The sequence below is a fragment of the Sus scrofa genome, chromosome 13, assembly GCF_000003025.6.
Source record: "Sus scrofa isolate TJ Tabasco breed Duroc chromosome 13, Sscrofa11.1, whole genome shotgun sequence".
Lineage (NCBI taxonomy): Eukaryota > Metazoa > Chordata > Mammalia > Artiodactyla > Suidae > Sus > Sus scrofa.
In genome coordinates this window covers 133,040,050-133,064,287 of record NC_010455.5, presented here as the reverse complement: position 1 = coordinate 133,064,287, position 24,238 = coordinate 133,040,050, and the positions used below count along the sequence as shown (strand labels likewise).

The following is a 24,238-nucleotide window of genomic DNA, read 5'->3' as shown; positions in this document are numbered from 1 at the left end:
GAGATGGGAGACATGTTTCTACAATATTTTCTTAGCCTCTTTGCTGAAAACTCTATCTTGTCCTGCTTTACTTTACCCCATCTTCCCGCTTGAAAAACAGTCACAGTGACAGTGATGACTTAAGCTTAAGAACAAAGACCTAAAGGCATAAGTTATTCATAGGGTCAGCTGAATGAGGACTTAGTGTGTTGGTCTAGGCACGCCAGACCTGTGCAGATTGGCACGCCGTTTGCACAGCATGATACGTTCTCTTAAGAATAAAAGAGGAGCCCCATAGCCCCAAGGGGTTTATGAGGGGTCGTTAGCTGGATATACATTAGCCAAGAAGAACCGAGGTGCAAACCTAGGCACGCTGCCGGGTTGCTGCAGATAGGCATGCTGTCTGCAGAAGCACAATGGTGATTCTCTAGATACTATGCATAGATAGCTGACACCAAGCTTCCTCAAATGCTAATGACTGTTAAATGCCTAAAGGTCAGAATAAAAGCTTAATCAGCAACCAGCTAGTGACTATTAAAATAATTTAAAAAAAACCTATATCCTGCACCTACAACCCCCTTCTCACTTGACATAATCTAAAGAAACACAATAAAAGCAGTGTGGTTTCTTAAGGCGGTGCTCTTGGTCCCTGAGACCTTGAGTCCCCCGGTTCCCACCTTTACTTAAGATTAAAAAAAAAAAGAAAAGAAATTCTTGTATGTATGTTCATTAGAGAAACTGGTCTGTAGTTTTTTGGTAATGTTTCATCAAGCTTTGCAATCTAGGTAACGCTGGCCTCAGAATAAATTGGGAAGTATATTCTCTCCTTTTAAACTTTATGGTAGGAAATAGGTATTAAAACCTGGAGTTTTCTTTGTGGAAAGATTTTAAAATACAAGTCAATTTCTTTAAATTATCTATCTCTTCTTGAGTGAGCTTAAGCAGTTAATTTCTTTCAAGGAGTTTATCCCTTTCATCTAATTGGTGAACTCGGTGGTATAAAGTTGTTTCTAACTTCACACTTTAAATTTTGTAGATTCTGTAATCTACAAATATTTTGGTACTTTGTGGCTTCTCTCCTTTTTTCTGGTCAGTCTGTTTAAAGGTTTATCAATGCCTGTGAACTTCTTAAAGGACAAGTTCTTTGTTTCATTGATTTCATCTATTGTTTTCCTGTTTTCTTTCTTACTAGTTTTTATTGTCTTTAATTTTCATTATTTTCTTCCTTCTTACCACATTATTTATATCATGTTCTTTATCTTTTTCTAGCATTTTACACTAGGGATTTAGTTTATTTATTCTCATTCACTTTTTGTTTGGAAAAGTTCTTAAGGCTATGAATTTTCATTTGATCACTATTTTAAATGCATCCCCTGGATTCTGATATGTGCTGTTTTCATTATTATTTTTAAGAAAGTCTAATTCCATTTTGCATTTTCTTTCACACAATTAAAGATTAAAAGGTGGTTTTAGACTTTACAATTAGGAAAGAGACAGGCCAAGATGGCAGAGCAGAAAGACCCTGAGCTCACCTCCTCTTATGAGCACACCAAAATCATAACTATCTACAGAACAGCCATCTATGAAAAAGATCAGAACCTACCATAAAAGATCTACAACTAAAGACATAAAAAAGGAACCACAACGAGATAGGTAGAAGGGGTGGACTCATGATATAATCAAGACCCACACCCCTGAATGGGCAATCCATAAATTGAGAATAATTGTATTGCAGAGGTTCTCCCACAGGGATGAGAGTTCTGAGATACCCTGCCCTGAGGAGTCCCCAAGCATTTGGTTCTGAAGGTCAGTGTAGCTAAATTTTGTGAGACCTACTGGACTGGGGAAAATAAGACTTCAATGTTAAAGGGTACACATAAAATTTCACATGCAATTTTGAAAATAGCAGTGATTTGATAGGAGCCTAGGCCGCTCTACCTTGGACAGTCTCCTGGAGAGGAAGGTGGTGGCAGCTGCTAATTATTACCCCGGGAAGAGATTGGTAGCAGCCACACTTGGGAGCTTTCTACTGCAGGGTCACTGGTGTGGGCAGTCATCATAGTGGCCCCACCCAACATCCTATAGGTGCCAGTGCTGAAATGCCTCAGGCTAAACAACTGGGTGAGGATACAGTCCCGCTCATCAGCAGACAGACTGCCTAAAGACCTCCTGAGCCCACAGTCACCTCTAGACATGGCCCTGCCAACCAGAAGGCCATGACCTAGCTTCACCAACCAGTGGGCAAATATCAGACATGAGAAAACAACAATCCTGCAGCCTGTGGACCCAGCTAGCCCATAGCAGGCTAGACATTGCCCTTGGACAAGATGAGCTCTGGCATTACCCACTAGGAGGCCAACACAAGCTGTGAGATACCCCAGACCCCACATCTAACTGTCTTACCCCAACCCCCAGGACCTGGGTCTACTAACCCCAGGATCTAGCTTCACCCTCCAGGAGGCTTTTGGACCCTAACTCTGCCACTGGTGAGCCAGTAGGTACCTCCTGGGGTTCTGCAGTCAGCCACCACACGATCAGGCCCTGATAACTAGCAGCCAGCAGCCTCCATACAAGGCAGGGCCTGGCAACCGGGCTAGGGGCCAACTAAGCCTATTACAATGTCCATGCAGTCAGCCTGCCAGAAGAGAAGAACACACATAGACCTCATAGGGTGAACCGTGGAGCATATAGCTTGGATGATGAGAAGGAAATGTGCTGCTGGGATGCACAGGACACCTCCTACAGAAGACCACTTGTCCAAGGTTGTGAGATATAAATAACCTACCAGATAAATAAAAATACAAAGAGCAAATTAGACAAAATGAGGCAGCAGAGAAACATGTTCTAGACAAAGGAACAAGGTAAAACTCCAGAAGAAGAATTAAGTGAAGTGGAGATAGCCAATCCACCTAAGAAAGCATTCAGTGTAATGATTGAAAAGATGATTAAAGAACTCAGGAGAAGAAGGGATGCATAGAGCAAGAAGTTAGAAATTTTTTAATTTTTAAAGTTTTAGGGTTACACCTGTAACACATGGAAGTTTCTGGGCCAGAAACTGAATCTAAGCCACATCTGCAAACTATGCCACAGCTGTGGCAGTGCTGGATCCTTTAACCCAAGGTGCTGGGCTGGGGATTGAACTGCACCTCCACAGTGACTTGAATTGCTGCAGCTTTTTAGGGCTGCATCTGGAACATATGGAAGTTCCCAGGCTAGGGATCTAATCGGAGCTACAGCTGCTGGCCTACACCACAGCTCATGGCAATGCTGGATCCTTAACCCACTGAGTGAGGCCAGGAATCGAATTTGCATCCTCATGGATACCAGTTGTACTCATAACCACTAAGTCACAATGGGAACTTCAGATAAATAAATTACTGTGCCACAGTGGGAGATCCAGAAGTTAGAAATTTTTAACGGAAAGTTAGAAAATATAAAGAACAACCAAATAGAGATGAAAGATACAATAACTAAAGTGAAAAATACACTGGAAGGAATTAATAGTAGATGAAATGATAAAGGAGAATGGATCAGTGAGCTGGAAGACAAGAGTAGTGGAGATCACTGTGCCAAATAGGAAAAAGAATGAAAAGAAATGAGGACAGTTTAAAAGACCTCTGGGACAACATCAAGTGCACTAATATTTGCATTCGAGAGGTCCAAGAATGAGAGCAAGAGAAAGGGGCTGAAAATATATCTGAAGACATAATAGCTGAAAACATTCCTAATCTGGGAAAAGAAATGGTTCCCAAGTCTAGAAAGTGCAGCGAATCTCAAACTGGATTAACCCAAAGAAGAACACAACAAGAAACACTGTAATTAAAATGACAAAAATTAAAGAGAAAACATTAAAAGTAGCAAGGGAAAAGCAACAGATAACATGCAAGGGAACTCCCATAAATCTATTAGCTGAATATTCAGCAGAAGTTTTGCAGGCCAAAGGGAATGGCACTATATATTTAAAGTCATGAAAGAGAAAAACCTATAACCAAGAACACTCTACCCAGCAATGCTCTTGTTCAGATTTGATGGAGAGATCAAAAGATACCCAGCAATGCTCTTGTTCAGATTTGATGGAGAGATCAAAAGACTTACAGAGAAGCAAACACTGAAAGAGCTCAGCACTATAAAACCAGCTTTACAACAAATGTAAAAGGAACTTCTTCAGGTGAGAAAGAAAAGGCCAAGACTAGAAACAAGAAAACTACAAAATGAAAATGCTAACTGGGAGAGGCAAACATACAGTAAAGGTGGTAGGAAGGTTAAAAGACAAAGGTAGTAAAATCATCTACATCTACAATAAGCACTTAAAGATTACACAAAGCAATTAGAAAATAAAACAAACAAACAAACAAAAAAAACCCCCCAAAAACAACAACAAAAAGAAGAAAACAATCCCCCCACAATTAGGTGTTAAATATGATAGCAAAAACAATAACTGGGAGGGGAAGAGAATATAAATGGTCTTTAAAATGCATTTGAAATGAAGAGATCAGCAAGTTAAAACAATCATGTATACATATAGATTGCTATATAAAAACCTCACGGTTATCCAAACCAAAACTCTATAATACATGTACACTCAAAAAGAAAAAAGAATCCAAACATTACACTAAAGGTAGTCAATAACTCACAAGAGAACAAAAGAAGGGGAAAAAAACCCAAAAAACAAAACAAAAAACCTACACCCCCCAACAATTAACAAATGGCAATAAGAACATACATATTGATAATTACCTTAAATGTAAAGAGAATAAATACTGTAATCAAAGACACAGACTGGCTGAATGGATAAAAAACAAGACCTGTGTATACACTGCATACAAGAGACTCACTTCAGATCTAAAAACACACACAGACTGAAAGCGACAGGAAGGAAAAAGGTATTCCACACCAACAAAAAACAAAAGCCAGAGCAGCAATACCTACTTTAGATAAAATGACTTTTAATAAAGACTGTTAAAAGAGATACAGAAGGGCACTACATAATGATCAAGGGATTAATCTAAGAAAAAGATAAACAACTATAAATACACATGCACAACATAGGAATACCTAAAAATATAAGGCCAATTTTAAGAACACAAAAGGAGAAATTGACAGTAACATGTAACAGTAGTGGAATTACCACCCCACTTACATCAATGAGTATATCATCCAGATAGAAAATCAGTAAGGAAACACTGCCCCCCCCCCTTTTTGGTCTTTTTGTCTTTTCTAGGGCCGCACCTGTGGCATATGGAGGTTCCCAGGCTAGGGGTCTAATCGGAGCTGTAGCCGTCAGCCTATACCACAGCCACAGCAATGCTGGATCCTTAACCCACTGAGCAAGGCCAGGGAACGAACCTGCAACCTCAGGTTCCTAGTCGGATTCGTTAACCACTGCACCACAATGGGAACTCCAACACTGGCCTTAAATGACGCAACAGAGTAGATGGATTTAACATATATATAGAAACTCCAAAAGCAGCAGAATATACGTTCTTTTCATGTGCACGTGGAACAGTCTATTCTCTAGGACTGATTACATGCTAGGCCAAAAAAACAAGCCTTGAAAAATTTAAGAAAACTGAAATCATATCAAGTATCTTTTCTTTTTTTTTTTGTCTTTGTTGTTGTTGTTGCTATTTCTTGGGCCGCTCCCACGGCATATGGAGGTTCCCAGGCTAGGGGTCCAATCGGAGCTGTAGCCACCGGCCTACGCCGAGCCACAGCAACGCGGGATCCGAGCCGCATCTGCAACCTACACCACAGCTCACGGCAACGCCGGATCGTTAACCCACTGAGCAAGGGCAGGGACCGAACCCGCAACCTCATGGTTCCTAGTCGGATTCGTTAACCACTGCGCCACGACGGGAACTCTCAAGTATCTTTTCTGACTACAATGTTATGAGACTAGAAATAACTACAAAAACAAAACAAAACAAAACAAACAATACAAAACAAAAGCCCTTCAAAAACCACAAATATGTGGAGGCTAAACAATATGCTACCAAACAACCAACGGATCACTGAGGGAATCAAAGAGGAAATAAAAAAATACCTAGAGACAAATGAAAATGAAAATACAATGATCCAAAACCTACAGGACTCAGCAAGAGCAGTTCTAAGAGGGAAGTTTTTAGCAAATTGAGCTTACCTCAGGAAAAAGAAAAATTTCATATAAACAACCTAACCTTACATCTAATGGAACTACAGAAAGAAAAAAATTCCCAAAGTTAGTAGAAGGAACGAAATCATAAATAGGAAAAATAAATGAAATATAGACTATAAAAACTATAGAAAGGATCAATGAAACTAAAAGCTAGTTCTTTGAAAAGATATAAAAAAATTGATAAACTTTTAGGATTCTTAAAAAAGACAGTCCAAATCAATAAAAATCAGAAATGAAAAAGCTGTTTTAACTAACACCACAGAAATACAAAGGATCATAAGAGACTACCATGAACAACTGTATGCCAATAAAATGGACACCCTAAAAGAGATAGATAAATTCTCAGAAAGGTACATTCTCCCAAAACTGATCCAGGAAGAAATAGAAAATTTGAGTGGGCCAATTACCAGTAATGAAGTTGAATCAGTAATTAAAAAACTCTCAAAAAACAAAAGTTCAGGACCAGATGGCTTCACAGGTGAATTCTACCAAATATTTGGAGAAGAGTTAACATCTACCTTCCCAAACTATCTCAAAAAATTGCAGAGGAAGGAATGTGGAACTCATTCTTTGTGGTCAGCATTACCCTGATACTAAAACCAGACAAAGATATCATAAGAAGAGAAAATTATAGGCCAATATCACGGATGAACACACATGCAAAATATTAGCAAACCAAATGCAACAATATATTAAAAGGACCATACATTATGGTCAAGTGGGATTTATCCCAAGGATACAAGGATTTTTCAATATCCTCAAAGAAATCAATGTGATATACCACATTAACCAACTGAAGAATAAAAGCCATATTATCAACTCAGTAGATGAAGAAAAAGCTTTTGACAAAATTCAAACATTCATGCATGATAGAAACTCTCCAGGGAGTTCCCAGTGGTTAACAAACCTGACTAGGATCATGAAGATGCAGATTTGATCCCTGGCCTCACTCAGTGGGCCAGGGATCCATCATTGCTGTAGGCCGCAGATGTGGCTCAGACCTGGCATTGCTGTGGCTGTGGTGTAGGCTGGCAGCTGTAGCTCTGATTGGACCCCTAGTCTGGGAATTTCCATATGCTTCAGGTGTGGCCCTAAAAAGCAGAAAAGAAAAAAAAAGCAAAAGAAAATAAAAACCAACTCTCCAGGAAGAGGGAACATACTTCAACACAATAATAGCCATGATGACAAACTCACAGCTAACATCATATTCAATGGTGAAAAGCTGAACGCATTTTCTCTGTGATCAATAACACGACAAGGACGCCTATTCTTTTTTTTTTTTTGTCTTTCTCTCTTTTTCAGGGCCACATCTGCAGCAAATGCAGGTTCCCAGGTTAGGAGTCCAATTGGAGCTGTAGCCACCAGCCTATGCCAGGGCCACAGCAACACGGGATCCAAGCCACATCTGCGACCTACACCACAGCTCATGGCAACACCGGATCCTTAAACCACTGAGCGCGGCCAGGGATCGAACCTGCATCCTCATGGATGCCAGTCAGATTCGTTAACTGCTGAGCCACAATGGGAACTCCAAGGATGCCCCATTCTTGTCACTTTTATTCAACACAGTATCGGAAGTCCTGGCCACAGCAATAATACAAGAAAAATAATAGGAATCCATATCGGGAAGGAAGGAGTAAAACTGTCATTGTTTGCAGATAACATGATACTATACATAGAAAATCCTAAAGATGCTACCAGAATGTTACTAAAGTTCATCAATAAATCTGATAAAGTTGCAGAGTATAAAATTAACATACAGAAATGTGCTGTGTCTCTATACACTAACAATAAACTATCAGAAAAACAAATTAAGGTAATAATCGCATTTACCACTGCATCAAAAAAATAAAATACCTAGGAATAAACCTCCCTAAGGAGGTAAAGACTTATAGTTAAAAAACTGTAGGTCAGGGATGAAAGAAACTGAAGTTGACACAAAAAGAAGGAAAGAAACACTGTGTTCTTAGGATGGAAGAATTAATACTGCTAAATTGACTATACTACTCAAGGTTATTTACAGATTCAATGCAATTCCTATCAAATTACCAATGGCATTTTCCATAGAGGTAGAATAAATAATTCTAAAATTTGTATGGAAAGACCAAAGATCCCAAATAGCTAAACAATACTGAGAAAGAACAGAGCTGGAGGAATCATGCTTCCTCACTTCAGATTATACTACAAAGCTACAGACATCAAAACAATATGGTACTGACACAAAAACAGACACATAATTCAATGGAATAGAATACAGAGCCCAGAAATAAACCCACCTACTTATGGTTGATTAATCTATGACAAAGGAGGCAATATTATACAATGGAGAAAACACAGTCTCTTCATTAAGCAATGCTAGGAAAACTGGATAGCTACATGTAAAAGAATGAAATTATAACATTCTCTAACGCAATATACAAAAATAAACTCAAAATGGATGAAAGACCTAAGTGTAAGACTTGAAACCATAAAATTCCTAGAGAAAACATAAGCAGAACACCCTTTGATATAAGTTGTAGCAGTATTTTTTTAGATCTGCCTCCTAAAGCAAAGGAAATAAATGTAAAAATAAACAAATGGGACCTAATCAAACTTAAAAGCTTTTGTACAGCAAGGGAAACCATCAACAAATAAAAGACTACTGACTGAATGGGAGAAAATATCTGCAAATGATATTGACTGATAAGTGGTTAATGTCCATCATATATAAACAACTCACACAACTCAACATCAAATAAATAAACAACCTGTTTGAAAAGTGGGCAGAAGAACTGAGTAGACATTTTCCAGAAAGGAAATGTAGATGGCCCAAATGGGCACATGAAAAGTTGCTCTACATTACTAATCATCAGGTTATCACCTCACACCTATCAGAATTGCTATTATCAAAAAGAGCACAAATGCTGGCAAAGATTTGAGAAAAGGAAACTCTTGTACACTGTTAGTAGGAGTGTAAATTGGTGCAGTCACTGTGGAAAACAGTATGAGGGGTTCTCCAAAAACTAAAAACAGAGCTATCATATGACCCAACATTTCCACTCCTGGGGTGTGTATATCTGAAAAAACAAAAAACGCTAAATTCAAAAAGATACATGAACCCCAATGTTCATAGCAGCATTACTTACAATTGCCAAGATATGGAAGCAATCTAAGTGTCCATCAACAGATGAATGAATACAAAGATATGTTATGTATACACACACACACACAACACACACAATGGAACAGTATTCTGTCATAAAATTTTACCTGCTCTGCAGCAACAAAGATGGACTTGGAGAGTATTATGCTAAGTGAAAAGGCCAGACATAGAGAGACAAATACTGTATGACATCACTTTATATATGGAATCTAAAAAGTATAGCAAACTAATGAATATAACAGAGGCAGACTCACAGAGAAAAAAACTAGTGGTTAGCAGTGGAGAGAGGGATGAGGAGTAGGGCAATATAGGGATGGGGATAAAGAGGTACAACTGTTACATATAAAATAAGCTAAAATAATTGGAGTTCCTGTCGTGGCACAGTGGTTAACGAATCCGACTAGGAGCCATGAGGTTGCGGGTTCGATCCCTGCCCTTGCTCAGTGGGTTAACGACCCGGCATTGCCGTGAGCTGTGGTGTAGGTTGCAGATGCGGCTCGGATCCCGCGTTGCTGTGGCTCTGGCGTAGGCCGGCGGCTACAGCTCTGATTGGACCCCTACCCTGGGAACCTCCATATGCCGCGGGAGCGGCTCAAGAATGGCAAAAAGACAAAAAAAAAAAAAAAAAAAAAAAAGAATATATTGTACAATACAGGGACTATAGCTAACATTTTATAACTATAAATGGAGTATAACCTTTAAAAATTGTAAATCACTATACTGTACACCTGTAACATATGATATTGTACATCAACTGTATGTTGATATAAATAAATGAATAAAATTTTCCTCTTTGCCAGGCCTTTTTGTTTTCAATTTCCTAATAATTTACAGCTTTACTGCATTGTGATCAGAGTATTATTTGCAACATTTCTACTTTGTGGAATTTCCTGGTAGTTTCTTTTCCACAAGGTTTCCACAAGAAATAGCTTGCTATGATTTGGTGTTTGCTTTTCTATTTATTAATAATCTGAAGTTTGGATATTACCCTCAGTTAGGGTGAGGGTGTTTTTAAAATTTTTTTTAAGAATTTAAAGAAGTAGAACATTAAAACTAAAGCTAAAGCTACAATTTCCTTCCCTCACCTCTCAAAAAGAAAACCACTGGATAGTGGCTACATATACTCCCGAAGTAGATGTGTATCATTCCCATGCATGTTTTCTTTATCCAGCAATATTTTTTGTTAATTGATACACAGTTGATATTGATACAATATTTTGTGTTTCTGGTATATATACAACACAGTGATTCAGACTTTTTATTTATTTTATTTGGATCAATCCATTTTATTCAGGGGCTTTGGGGGAGGGTTGAAGGGCTGGGAGAACAATGAGATCCCATGTCCTCCTGGCCAGGATCTCCTGGCTTCACCATATCTGAAAGCTGTTCACACTTTTTAAAAGGTTATATTCTATTTATAGTTATTACAGTCCCTGTGCTGTATTATATATCCTTGTAGCTTATTTTATACTCCTGCATGGTTTTTATGTTTGGGAAATATGCATCAATAAACTACTGGATGTTTTATGTTAAAGTTACAAGTAGTGTCATCCTGTATATTTCCTTTGTAACTTCATTCATTCACCATTAGAATTTTGAGACTAAGGTGGATACACATAATTAGTGAATATTTAGTTTATTCACTCTAGCTGCTGTATACCACTGCATGAATAAATAAGTTAATTATCCACTCCTCTTTGCTGAGTCCAATTTTTCACTACTAGAAAGCGCTACTATGAACATCATTATACATGATCCTTATGTGTAAATCTTGACTTAAATAACAAGAAGTAGAATTCCTGTGTCACAAAGATTATGTACATTTATTGGGTACTGCCAAACTGCTTTCAAATGAAGTTTTAGTAATGTGTATCTTCATTAACAGTATCTAGTAAGATTTTCTATTTTCTCAAATTCTTGCCAATTGAACACTTTCATTTAAATTTTTTTTTTTAAACTAGTCAGAATTAAACCTCTTATAAAAAAAAAGGAGCATTTATGATGGGAAACAGAGATGTTGAATTACTGCTATATGTTCTATAGGTATTTCATGACTAAGTTTTAAACTACTGTAATTCTGAAAGTATAAAGTAATGTTGATATTTACTTTCTTGATCCAAAGAGTGACTTAGGCATAGCAGCACATCTGGAGTACATTGTTTTGGTTTTATTATAAAGCTGCTTTAACTCAATGTGAATGTATCATCAGACTGCTTTAAAAAATTTTTCTGTTGCTATTATAATGCTACTGAGTATTTTTCACATTGTCTTTTGTTAAATGACTTTTCAGGAGAAATTTTAGCCTAGTCTCAGTACCAGGAGCAACTTATACTTACCCTGAACATCTGGTTCATTTTTATTGGTAGACTGCTGATCCTAGCTTCTTTATTAGGCTAGATGTTGGAAAGCTAGGGCTAAACACAAGCTCTATCTCTAGCGAATGCACAGGACCTCAAAATAATAACCTCTCCTCTTAGAAATTCATGTTATCATTTCTATTCTTATTTTCTTTGCTTATCTTCTTAATCTACTTGATCTTGTATACCATTCTCTAAGCCACCTAAAAGTAAATATTTAGTTGAATAAATTCATAACATTGATTAAAGTAATCAATGTTGAAACATTTATCTGTATTTTTTCAAAAATAGGAATTAAAAGTCTCTATCCCTTCATTCTTTCATACTGTCAAAGGTGTATCTGATTAGAAACTGTATTCTGGGATCACTTTGATGCTTGCTTACCTTTTCTGCTACTTCTCGCACAGACTGTACACTTGTTCCATAGAGATGGTTGTTATACTGGCCAGCTTCAATAAATTTATGTTCTTGGATATCTTTTTCCATTTGCTCTCTTGAAGTCACAAAATGATAATCTCTTCCATCTACCTCATAATCTCGTTTTGGTCTGGTTGTATCTTTAATAGAAAAGAACTTGAGGAAGTGTTTAACATTAAAAAAGCACAACAAACCCATTTGCTACTTAAAGCATCATTTGGTAAAGTTCAACACAAAAGAGACCGATTTAAATCTGAAAAGAGACAATAATATGGAGGGTGGAGGAATAACTGATAATGTAACTAAGAATAAACCCTTAAAAAATGGTAATGTTTACTTTGACCATACACAATGACAAAATGTTAAGAACAAATATTTAATGTGGGTTAATTACTCACGAGGAACACATGATCCAAACTTGTCAGGAAACTCTGAGATCAAGTCATCATTTATCCTGTCTTTCATAGGTCCCAATATGATCACTGGTCGAGTATAATTAACTAAAAAATATACTGCATGTTAAAAGGGATAAACATTCAACAAATATGTATATATTTCACTAGAAAAAAAAAGTACCCTTAACTATTACGAAGAATTTCTTTTTTTCTTTCTCCACCAATGATGCCTAAACTTATGGTTTACAAGCCTTTATTAAGATCATAAACTTCAATCTCCTGTTGGAAGTCAGACTTGGATAATTCAACCAAGTTAAATCTAGCATTTTAGCAGATAATGTTTCTATACATTACTAACATTATCTCATTACAAGTGAGAAAACACAGTATCATGTTTTACTAATCCTTTTTGAAGTAAAATTGTAAGGAAACAGATGAAAGAATGGCAAAAAAGAAGCTGGGTATGGAGTTCCCGTAGTGGCTCAGTGGCTAATGACTCTGACTAGGAACCATGAGGTTTCGGGTTTGATCCCTGGCCTTGCTCGGTGGGTTAAGGATCCGTTGCAGATGCGGCTCGGATCCTGCATTGTTGTGGCTCTGGTGTAGGCTGGTCACTACAGCTCCGATTAAACCCCTAGCCTGGGAAACTCCATATGCTGTGGGTGCAGCCCTAGAAAAAGACAAAAAAAAAAAAAAAAAAAAAAAAAAGAAGAAGCTGGGTATAAGAAGTGATATAATCATAGCAGTGATCTACAAAGATGATCTAACAGAAGTATATATCCTGGATTGTAAGGGATCATGTTGGAGGCAGAGAGATTATTTGTGAAAATCAGAATTAACATTGTGGTAGGAGGATGAAAAGAAGGTCATAAATAAGAAAGATATGATAAGAACAAATAGGGCCTAGAAACAAATTGGACAAGGGAAATGAGGAACACAGAAAGATCAAAGATGCTTCCAAGATTTTGAACAAGGGTCACTAGAATCATAGTGATACTACTACAAACAGTGGAAAGAAGCTGCTTAGGAAATAAAACAATATAATATAGTCAATATAAAATGACTAGATCCTCATAATCTATGGGCTAAGCCATATTTCATAAAATCATACAGCAAATTTCTATATATATACAAATGGTAAAAAAATAGTAAAATTAATGTAACTTTTAAAGTATGAATTGAATTACATCTATTTTCCAAATTAAGAAGTATATTTTTCTATAAGATTGTAAAATATTAACTGGCTTCACAAACCTTCTTGCTGATTCACTGGTTCATAAGATAAGACATATTCTTCTTGACCACCTATTAGAAAGTTAAAATAGAGATGAGAAAATATATAAAGACAACTAATTTAATTCTTCACATATAACATATAAATTACTAGCACCTTCCTAAGAAAACAGCCAAAGATGTTAAAAGAAGAGTACTTTATAAATTAATCATGGCAAGATTTAAGGAAAAAAGTGACAAATCATAAAGTTTGATAAATGTTAAAACAAAACATAAATGTATTAGTTAATAACTATCTTTCTGTTATTCTGTGTTTTACGCATTGTCATTATATTTATTTAAAATCTTTACTTGTCAAGTATGTGCTATTAATTTTTTATTTAGAATCTAAGAGGTATTAAATCTTTTAAACACTTTAATGACAGTTCTATACATATATACACAGTAGGTAATTTACTCTTATTAAGGATATGCTGCTTTTTTGGTCATACCAGGTATAATTTTAATATACATACATATTTTTATAATTACAACTATTTTCTAGCCAAACATTTTAATGCAAAGGAAAAGCTAGTGTTACTATTTCACTGATGAAAATTTCACTGATTATTATAATTCATTTATTCAATTAAAAAAATAAATTTTGAGTTAAAAAAGCTTTAGATAAAACTAAATCCTTTTCTTTCAACAAAATGAATCATATAAATAGTAAGGAGAAAAAACATATTTTGCTTTGATCTTAAAAGCACTTTAGAAGTTAAATTTCTCTAAGATTAAATTAAGGGTTTAGAGCTTAAGAATATTCTAAACAGAAAAGTGTACAAATTATATCTTGACTCAATGAAAATAACTAGGAGTTAAAAACTGCAGGTCTTAACACACACATACATATACACACACAGGTGTAGAAAACAAACTAGGAAGAATTGTTAAATTCAAATGGTTCAGTGAAATCAATTGATATTGGATAATGTATTTGAAGATTTTCTCATTATAATTCTATAATAATATTCTCACTAAATTTGTCATTGTTATATGTATGTAGCTGTAAATCTTTTAAATTATAACTGGAATAAATATTCTTTCCTCCTTTAAAAGCGTATTTTGTTGTTTTCAAGTTTACTATAATACATTGAGCATATATATTTACAAACTGCTTTTTAAGTACTATATGTAAACCATTACATATTAGCAAAAACATGCAATTTGAATATTACACACCTAATAATTCATGCAAATGGTGACATAGACAGTATATACTTTCATTACCTCTTTTTAGCCTAGAAAGCTACTCAACTACTCTCTAGTGTGTTCTGATTTTAAGTAAATAAAATGTTAAAATACAAGAATCACATTCCCACACCAATAGAGAAAATCATTATGTAACTACTTGCAGAAAAAAAATCAACCAATCAAACAAACGAGGGTTAAAAGTATATATTGTCAACATGAAAAATATTAGAGACTGATATTAACAGGATGGACCTTTTGAGCAGCCATACTCATCTGTAATCAAGATTACTTTCATATTAGACAGCAGTAAAAAAAAAAGTTAGAAAAGCAATTTAATTTTTAAGGTGCTACAACTGATAATATTCATGTATTCTCCCCCTCCTCCTCCCATGCCCAAATATGGTTAAAAATTCCACATGCTTATATTGTTCATTTAATAATACAATACAAAGACTAACACAAGAACCAAAAAAGAAATCAGTATTAATGATTACTGACTGAGCAACTGGTGAAAATTTTCCCTTCATCATTTCTTACATTCACCAAAAGCTGGTGATAAACAATATCTTGATCCATACTAGTATTGGTGACACAGAATAGAAAAAGGAAATAAAGCTAATTATAATTTAGCATTACTAACAAATATTTTAATGCTCATGTTAGAAACAGAGTTACTAAATAAAATGGCACAATGCAAGTTTACCTCTCATTTAACTAGATACTTATTTCTTACAAAAGACACCAATTCACATGCATGTACTATGTACATAAGAAGCACTGTTTGTAAAATGAATTTTTGTATTTTATGAAAACTTGGTATTAACTTCTACATTAGAGCATGATTTTAATTTATTAAGTACAGAGCTTTATTTGGCTCTCTCTGATTTTAAAATATTAAGCATCTAATTTTCAGTTTTTAGAACACATAACTAGGGGGGAAAAACCCCAAGGGTATATTACTTGAGATAACGAAAGAACAAATAACTTAAAACACTTACGGTAACTACTTTCGCTATCACTGGCATTAGAAGTTACATGTTCTGAAGTTGCAGGACAATGGAAAAAATAAAGAAAATACAGTGTTATGAGATTAAAAAAAGCAAATTATCAAGATAAACAAGGTAACAACAAAATGTCGACATATAAACCACACATAATTCAGAGTTTTTAAAAATATTTTTGATTTTCTTTGAGAAGTTTATTTCAAATAAGTGAGTATGAAATAGCAAGGAAAAAATCTATAATCAAGGACAATGCCTCATTTCTGTCCAATAGAGTCTGTGAACAAAATCTTATTACAAATAGTAAATAGAATATGATGAAGAGGGCAAAGTGATCCTAAACTAGTTCAAACATAAAACCCAAAGGAGAAAAAATGTCATTGCATCATTTAATTTGGGTTATGAAACACTAATAACTGACAAAGGAGACAAGTTATACTTGAGTGAACAGATGCCCATTTTAACGAAAAGATAAAAAATAAATAAATGATCTTGCTTTTAGTTTAGCTTCTTTCTTGTTCCTAAAGAGAAATGAAAATCCATGTCTGAGATCATACAGATAAAGATTCAGATGCCTCAAAAAAAAAAAAAAAAAAGTTAAATGGAACGGAATTCTAGAAGGTGAGACTGATAATTTTATTTTCTTGCTTTTTAGGGCTGGACCTGCAGCATGTGGAAGTTCCCATATGCTGTGCCCACGCCACAGCCACAGTCCAACCTGGGATCTGAGCCACATCTGCGACCTGCAACACAACTCATGGCAATGCCAGATCCTTAACCCATTGAACAACGCCAAGGATTGAACCCGAGTCCTCATGGATACTGGTTGGGTTCATTACCACTGAGCCAAAACAGGAACTCCAAGACTGCCTGTATTTTAAAGAAGACTAGTATTTTTGAAAAACTCTTCTTTGGTAAAACTGACAATGGCTACTTTGCAAAACAAAGAAGATAAAGTAAATATACCCATTTTCTAGGTCCCTCCTTCAAATTGACCACCCATTTTATAGCTTGATTGTTCAGTAAACACCTAGCTATCTTCTCATGTAAATGTAAACTCGTGTTCTCTCAATGTCTCCTTTGAATAAAAGGTGATTTTTATCTATTAAAAACTAAAAATCAAAATTTTCCATGCGAGAGAAGTAAATCTAAATTTCTATGTCAGGCAAAGGAAAAAAATTTAAAGGATAAGGAAAAAGTTTGAGGTATCTGCTATCCAACATATCACTCACAGAATCTCCTAAAATGAAACAGCCCTAATGAAAAGTTTAGAGAAAGGCAGGACTTAAGATTTCAAATAAAGATAACAGTTTGTGAATTGCTGTCATAGTCAAAAAAACAAGTCTATTACTCTAACCTGGAAAGATAAGACACAACTCTGATTTTTTTTTTTGGTCTTTTTTTTTTTTTTTTTTTAGGGCTGCACCTGTGGCATATGGAAGTTCTTAGGCTAGGGGTCTAATTGGCAAATTGGAGCTGCAGCTGCTGGCCTATGCCACAGCTTGCATCGATGCGGGATTCTTAACCCATTGACCAAGGCCAGGGATGGAACCCGTGTCCTCATGGATACTAGTCTGCTTTGTAACCGCTGGGGAACTCCAGACACAACTTGCTTAATCATAATTAAATATATTTTAAAGAAAGCAGGAATATTAAAAATTATAAGACTGAAAAATACATGAAAAGCACATGTAAAATGGTAGTTTTCTCAGGTTTATATTTAAAATTTTCCCCATTGTTACCACATGGATTTCAAAACAATCATTTTAAATTGCTGTAAAATAGTATATTGGACAGTTAAATCATGATTTACCTTATTTCTTCTTATTCTGACATTTTAGTTTGCTTAAATTGTCTTCCACAAACATCAACATATTATTATGAATGCCTTCATTTATACGGCTTTCACCTTTTGTCTTAGTCCCTTAAAATTCACTTCCAGAAGTAGAAATGCCACATAGAAAAGGAAAAGTTCTTAAATTTATACTAGGACTGGTATTACACTCTAAAATCTCTAATATGTAAAAGAAGGAAATGTTATTACAATGCAGTTGAGTGGAGGGGGAGAGGAAGTATAGAAGAAACAAAATTAACTTTGAATTGATAATTACAGAAGTTGGGTAAATACTTGCGGGGTTTATTTTACAATTCCTCCATTACTGAATATGTCTGACATAGTATATAATAAAAAGTTAAAGTTACTACAGTTTCTTTGCTGGGAATTTATCCTACTCATCTTGAGTTCTCTAGAATTACCAATAGCTAACAGGCAATCAAATTCTTCAAGTTCTTTTAAGAATCCTTTACATAACTCCTCTACAATAAAATCTTGCTACTCAAAGTATTGCACTTGGAATAGCATCATCATCATTGCTTGGGAGCTTAGTAGAAAGGTAAAATGTTTTCCTGTTAATTGAAAACAATCTTTTTTCAAGATACTTCATCAAAGAAGATATTCAAATAGCCAATGAACATATAAAGGTGTTCAAGCTTATTACTTATCAGGGAAATGCAAAATAAAACCACAATAGATATCTCTATCATCTACCAGAATGAGTAAAATGAAAAATAAGATACACATGAGAAATGTAGATAAATATATGTAGCAACTAGAACTCACACACTACTGGAGGTAGGGGTAGGATAAATCAGTATAACCACTTTGGAAAACTACTTGGCAGTATCTATTAAATCCTAACATATTTATAAGTATGTGACCCAGCAATTAATTTCCTAGATATTTTCCCAATATAAAGGCCTATATATGCTCACCAAAACACATGAATAAGAATGTTCAAAGCTGGAGTTCCCACTGTGGCACCTAGGTAATAAACCGACTAGTATCCATGAGGATGCAGGTTTGATTCCTGGCCTCACTCAGTGGGTTAAGGATCTGATATTGCCTTAAGCTGTGGTGCAGGTTGCAGACCAGACTTGGATCTGACATTGCTGTGGCTGTGGTGTAGGCCAGCAGCTGCAGCTCTGATTTGACTGCCTGCCTGAGAACTTTCATATGCTATGGGTGCAGCCCTAAAAAGAAATAAAAAAAAAATGTTCAAGGCAACACTATTCAAAATAGCCCTAAATATATGTTTATTTACAAATCTGAGACAATATGCTTAAAGTTTCACAGTTCACTTTTTCTACTTACATTGTGAGAAGTTTCCATGTCATTGTTTTAATATGATTTTCAACAGTTATAAAATATTATAATAAATGGATAAATCATACTTCATTAACCACTTCCCAACTGTAAGTCATGTTAGGACTATGGGCTGTAATTTCTAAACAATATTAAATGAAACATCCTGATATATAAACCTTTGTTTCCATCTCTAGGATAAATTCCTTGAAGAGGAATTAGTAGGCCAAAAAGAAATGCTTTTCTAAAAAGGCTGTATGTACCAATTTACACTCACAATATGTTAGAGCAATCATTCCAAAGAACCCTCTCCATCGCTGGATTCTCCTTTAGGAGAAAAGACTGTTAAGGCAATGGGTAAAATATATCATTTTGTTTACTGATTATTGGGACATCAAATGTTTTTATATGCTTATTTCATTTGCTTATCTTTTGAGCACTCCTATCATTCATCCAGCTTTCTAACGGAGAGTTAGTCTGTTAATTGATCTGTTAGAAATTTATAGTATAAGGACGTTTTCCTTTTGACAGAGATGGTACAGATTCTAAAAGTTATAATTTTTGTTTATAATGTTTGATGATTACAATCACTTGAAATCTAAGTCGTACCTGTCTAGTCAAAGATTTCTTCCTAAGACTATATCTTGTGTTTTCTTTTCGCTCACCCTAAATACTACACATCATCAGTCTCAATACAACCACTCCTACAGTTATTTACTTATTTATTTTTTGTCTTTTTGTCTTTTTAGGGCCGCACCCAAGGCATATGGAGGTTCTCAGGCTAGGGGTCGGATTGGAGCTGTAGCTGCCGGCCTACGCCAGAGCCACAGCAAGGCAAGATCCGAGCCACGTCTGTGACCTACATGGATCGTTAACCAACTGAGCAAGGGCAGGGATTGAACCTGCAACCTCATGGTTCCTAGTCGGATTCGTTTCTGCTGCGCCATGATGGGAACTCCTTATTCTTAATACAAATGAAAATAAGTCTGGTTTTGGCATCTAAGAGCTCTGCACAACTACTTAAGTCTTTAAGACAGGAAAAGAAGAGAGACATATGCATTAGGAAACCTATGTGCCTAAATGGAAGTTTTTGAGGTGTTCTACAATGTGTAAAGCTATAAAAATAAATTGCATACAGAGGACAGGTACAAAGCCTGTTGGAAACTGTATGCCATGATTTCATTTCTGAGCACCTTATATAGCCACTCTTGCACTACACATACTTTTAGTCTCTGTTAAAGGAATTTTACCCAGTTCTTCTTGAAATTTTTTTCAGAATTGCCTTCTTAAAGCATAAAAGCTACACAGGTTTCTATTTCTAGCTTTTCACAAGCTATGATTGGTTAATTGCATTCTCCCAGATTTTCATCATACTCCAATTAGTTCTGTTAATCAAAATTAGGTTTGGAAAGGCAATTAATTTCTTTTATTGTTTACTGCTAACAGGGCAAATCAAAAATTAATTTGATCCTCTTTGTAGACTCATTGGATTTATGTCTATGAAAATTATTCTGGAGTATCATTTTTGTCTCTCTCTCTGCTTTTTAACTTATTGGGTTGTGTGAAATTACATGAAGATTTACATCTTTCTTGAAAGTCAGCATTATTCCACATCTCTTTAACAGTTTTATCTGGAATATCTGTCCTTTTGTTTTCAGTCTCTCCATAAGTCTTGTTCTAACAAGGCTTATTAATGAATACCAATATAAGGCCACATTTATTTTCCCCTATTAAAATCTCACAGGATTTTGCTTAGTTTACTCCTTGTATCCTGAACTTTACAATACAGGTAACTGAGGCCATAAATAATATCCTTGAGCCATTCTTCCTAGTATTTTTCTAGTTGCTGGTAGTATTTTATTTGATAATCTCCATCACATCCAGTTTTAGAATTTTACTAACATTTTTCTGTCTCCATCAACGTTTTCTAAATAAAGTCTTCTTGAGCTAATCAAGTTACCAGGCGATTAATTCTTTTTTGTTTTTTGTCATTTTAGGGCCGCACCCATGGCATATGCAAGTTCCCAGGCTAGCAGTCGAATTGGAGCTGCAGCTGCTGGCTTGCGCCACAGCCACAGCAACACAGGATCCAAGCTGTGTCTGCAACCAACACCACAGCTCACGGCAATGCCAGATCCTTAACCCACTGAGCAAGGTCAGGGATCGAACCCACAACCCTCATGGATACTAGTTGGGTTCATTACCACTGAGCCATGAAGGGAATTCCAAGGTGAATAAATTCTTTTAGTTCCTATGAGATGAAGCACAGAAACCTATCATTCAAGATATCTAAGTCACTGACCAAAAATTAAATCAATGACATTGGTAATCAGTTACCATTTTTCATTTGTTTTGTTTCCCAAGTCCCTAACCTCAATTAAATTGAGAGATGAGAATAAGACGTGGTTAACATGTAATTATGTATTATAAAAATATCAATATGGGAACCAAATTCTTCATTTAGCTCCTTTGTCCATGAGCTTTTCCATAGTTCTCTGATGACTCTGCAGATAACAAAAATCTGTGGGTTCATTTGCTGATCTGTAACACCTCATGATGTTATTCTCAAATAAATCCTACAGAATTAAGAATCTGTGAAAAGATTTTCCAGTTTTTGAAGAATTTCACTGATAATTTTTCCCAAAGGTAAGAGGTTAAAAAAGGCTCCCAAGTGTGACAGTATGTTTGTGGTTCTTGCCAAATCCTAAAAAGACATGCAAAAATAAAGTGTGTGTAAAAGAAGTTATTACATATAAACCATACTGCCTTCCAATATAATATAAACCTTTAATTGTTAAAGCTGAAATAAAAGTCAAGCCCCATAGCTGAGATTAAAAGTCCAGTACAAAGTCAGCATAAATCAGGAGAAAAAATCACTGAAGTTTAATGTTTATTAAAGTAGACCTTAAAAGATATTGTCCTTAATGATCAAATGAATCCTTATGATCAATGAATTATGAAAAATAAGTTTTCAAAAATGCTTAATAATGCAAACAGAACTATTTAGAAAAAAACATTCACCTAAAAGATTATTTGTATAAGTCACTGTCACCTAAAGTAATTTGGTAATATTTGGTAAAATTGCAGATGAAACCAATTTGAAAATACCCTCATTTAACATTTTGTTTGCTAAAATGACTTATTTCCCTTATTTGTTCCAACATTTATTCAGTGTCTCCTACATTTCAGACTCTGTACTAAGTTTTATATGAAGATTAGATACTAGCTAGAAATTAAACAGGAACAACACAACAAAAACCAAAAACAGAGACAAAATCTTGGTTAAAGGAAAAACAAAAGATAGTATTTCTTACAATTCTTTTTATAGTTTACAACTTCCTTTAAAAAAAAGATATATAATTTTCCTACTACATAGACTGCTACTTAACTTGAATTTCACAATTCTTCTAATATTTCAGATCTATTGTACTTTATAGGTTCACATTATAGCAATGCTTTTCTAACAGACTCAAAGAAATTTTAACTTGTTTTAACAAAAAAAGGGGAACATAAAACTACAAGAAATATTATTTACTACCTTCTAGTAATGAGGGCAGGTAGTACTATTTAAAAAAAACATTTAAAAAGTCATTATAAAAATTACAAAAAGGAAAATGTAGTTATGAGCAGAGTTTCTTAAATGACGTGAAAATCAAACATTAGAAAAATAGATGGTGTGTATTACAGAAATAAAAATCCCAAGCATATTATTAACATGAAAAATCTAAAAGCAATCTAAAATACACCTCCTCATGCCAGAAGGGCACTACCATGAATTTCAAGATGTAGCTGAAAAACGTAGGTCTGTAGATGGAGGTTAAAAATAACTTGGGAGTATTTATTTGATCACTTACTCAGGCCTTTTGATCCCATGTCCTCAGGGATCTCCTGTAGAGAGTAGTTCCCAGAGAGCAAGCAATAAAAAGATAATCAAAGAAAATAGTTGTCAGTAATGCATAAAATTGGTGCTACAATAAGAGACAGTTCCAAGACCATTACAGGTGCACATATCTTACAGAGGATTTTTGTATATTTCTGAAAGTTTAAAATAAGTTAGCAGCTAGATACAATCAATTAAAAGTATTCGAGTTTTATCTGAGAGGCTGATGACAGCAGAGAAGCAAAATTTTAGGCTATTTCTTGCTAATTAAAAGTAAAATTCAGATTGTCAATATATAATGAAGAAATGGATAAAATGGAATGATTTGAGAAGATCTATTATCAAAGACTGGCAATGCTATACCTCGAAATCAATTAATAGCTTCTCAGGTATCCGTATTTTCCCTCTAAAGTATTCGTTGAGAGTTATGTTTAGTGTTTCTTATGAGAACCTTTACATAAAATAATTATATTTTAAACATACAGCTTAAAAATACCATTTACTTTAAATTAAGAATTCCTATGGTGACAGAAAAAGCTAATATTGGTATACAAATTAATTTATGCTTGTTAGGTTGCCCCTGGTTAAGACAATTAGTAACCTGTTGCAGCTCTTGAAACTGTCTCCATGGTAACAACCAACTGCAGGGCAGTAGGTCCCTCTACATTTATCTTCAGTTGATCACTGGATCCACATACTTACGGTCAGCATCACTTGTTTCCTGCTCACTCTGGTCCTTGTTCTTGTAGAAGGGGAATTTTCGGGAAAAGAGGTTCTTTTTACGCTTGTCATTGAATGACTGCTGAAGAAGAGAAGGAGGGGCAAAACAAAGGGATGTCTACTGTCTGTGTGTACAAAGGCCCAGCCTAGTAGCTCTGTGAAAGCTGACTCTTGTGACCACAGTGTGCAGTTTGAATAGGAATTTTGCTTTAATCACATATACAGTGAATTTCTAATTTAGTATAAACTTCTCTAACATTTTATAACTGAAAATATGGAAAAATTTAAAGAGTCTAATTCAGTGATACCTAAAAATAAGGAGCAACTGCTACTTGATAAAAAAGGGAAGAATAAATCAGATTAGCTACTACTATAATCCAAACCAAGCTCACATCTATCATATCAATCTATATTTCTAGAAGATTTCTAGGTATTAGGTACTCTATGGAAAAAGTCATTCTAAATGTTACTTAATCTGTTCAAATATTCTTAATGCATTAGGAATAATATTCATTTTCCTTTGGCTTTAGCACACTTCCTCCCTTTTTCTTTCTATCTTTTTTTCGGGGTGGGGGGGCTCCAATG

The 24,238-nt window shown here is 35.1% G+C and overlaps 1 protein-coding gene across 30 annotated transcripts in view; it reads right to left on the bottom strand.

Annotated features, from left to right (window-relative positions):
• DLG1 (discs large MAGUK scaffold protein 1) overlaps positions 1-24,238 on the bottom strand; it is a 264,950-nt gene that overhangs the window by 20,593 nt on the left and 220,119 nt on the right. For 13 of the 30 annotated variants that reach the window (XM_021070096.1, XM_021070094.1, XM_021070092.1 and 10 more), the window contains 6 exons: positions 23,636-23,735; positions 15,909-15,950; positions 15,163-15,198; positions 13,699-13,749; positions 12,448-12,549; positions 12,017-12,189 (listed from right to left, as the gene is read on the bottom strand). In XM_021070096.1, the coding sequence (XP_020925755.1) occupies positions 12,017-12,189; positions 12,448-12,549; positions 13,699-13,749; positions 15,163-15,198; positions 15,909-15,950; positions 23,636-23,735 (504 nt within the window). Of the gene's footprint in view, positions 1-12,016; positions 12,190-12,447; positions 12,550-13,698; positions 13,750-15,162; positions 15,199-15,908; positions 15,951-22,907; positions 22,942-23,635; positions 23,736-24,238 lie in introns of all 30 variants that reach the window. The other 17 variants (XM_021070106.1, XM_021070111.1, XM_021070115.1 and 14 more) reach the window with 7 other exon arrangements.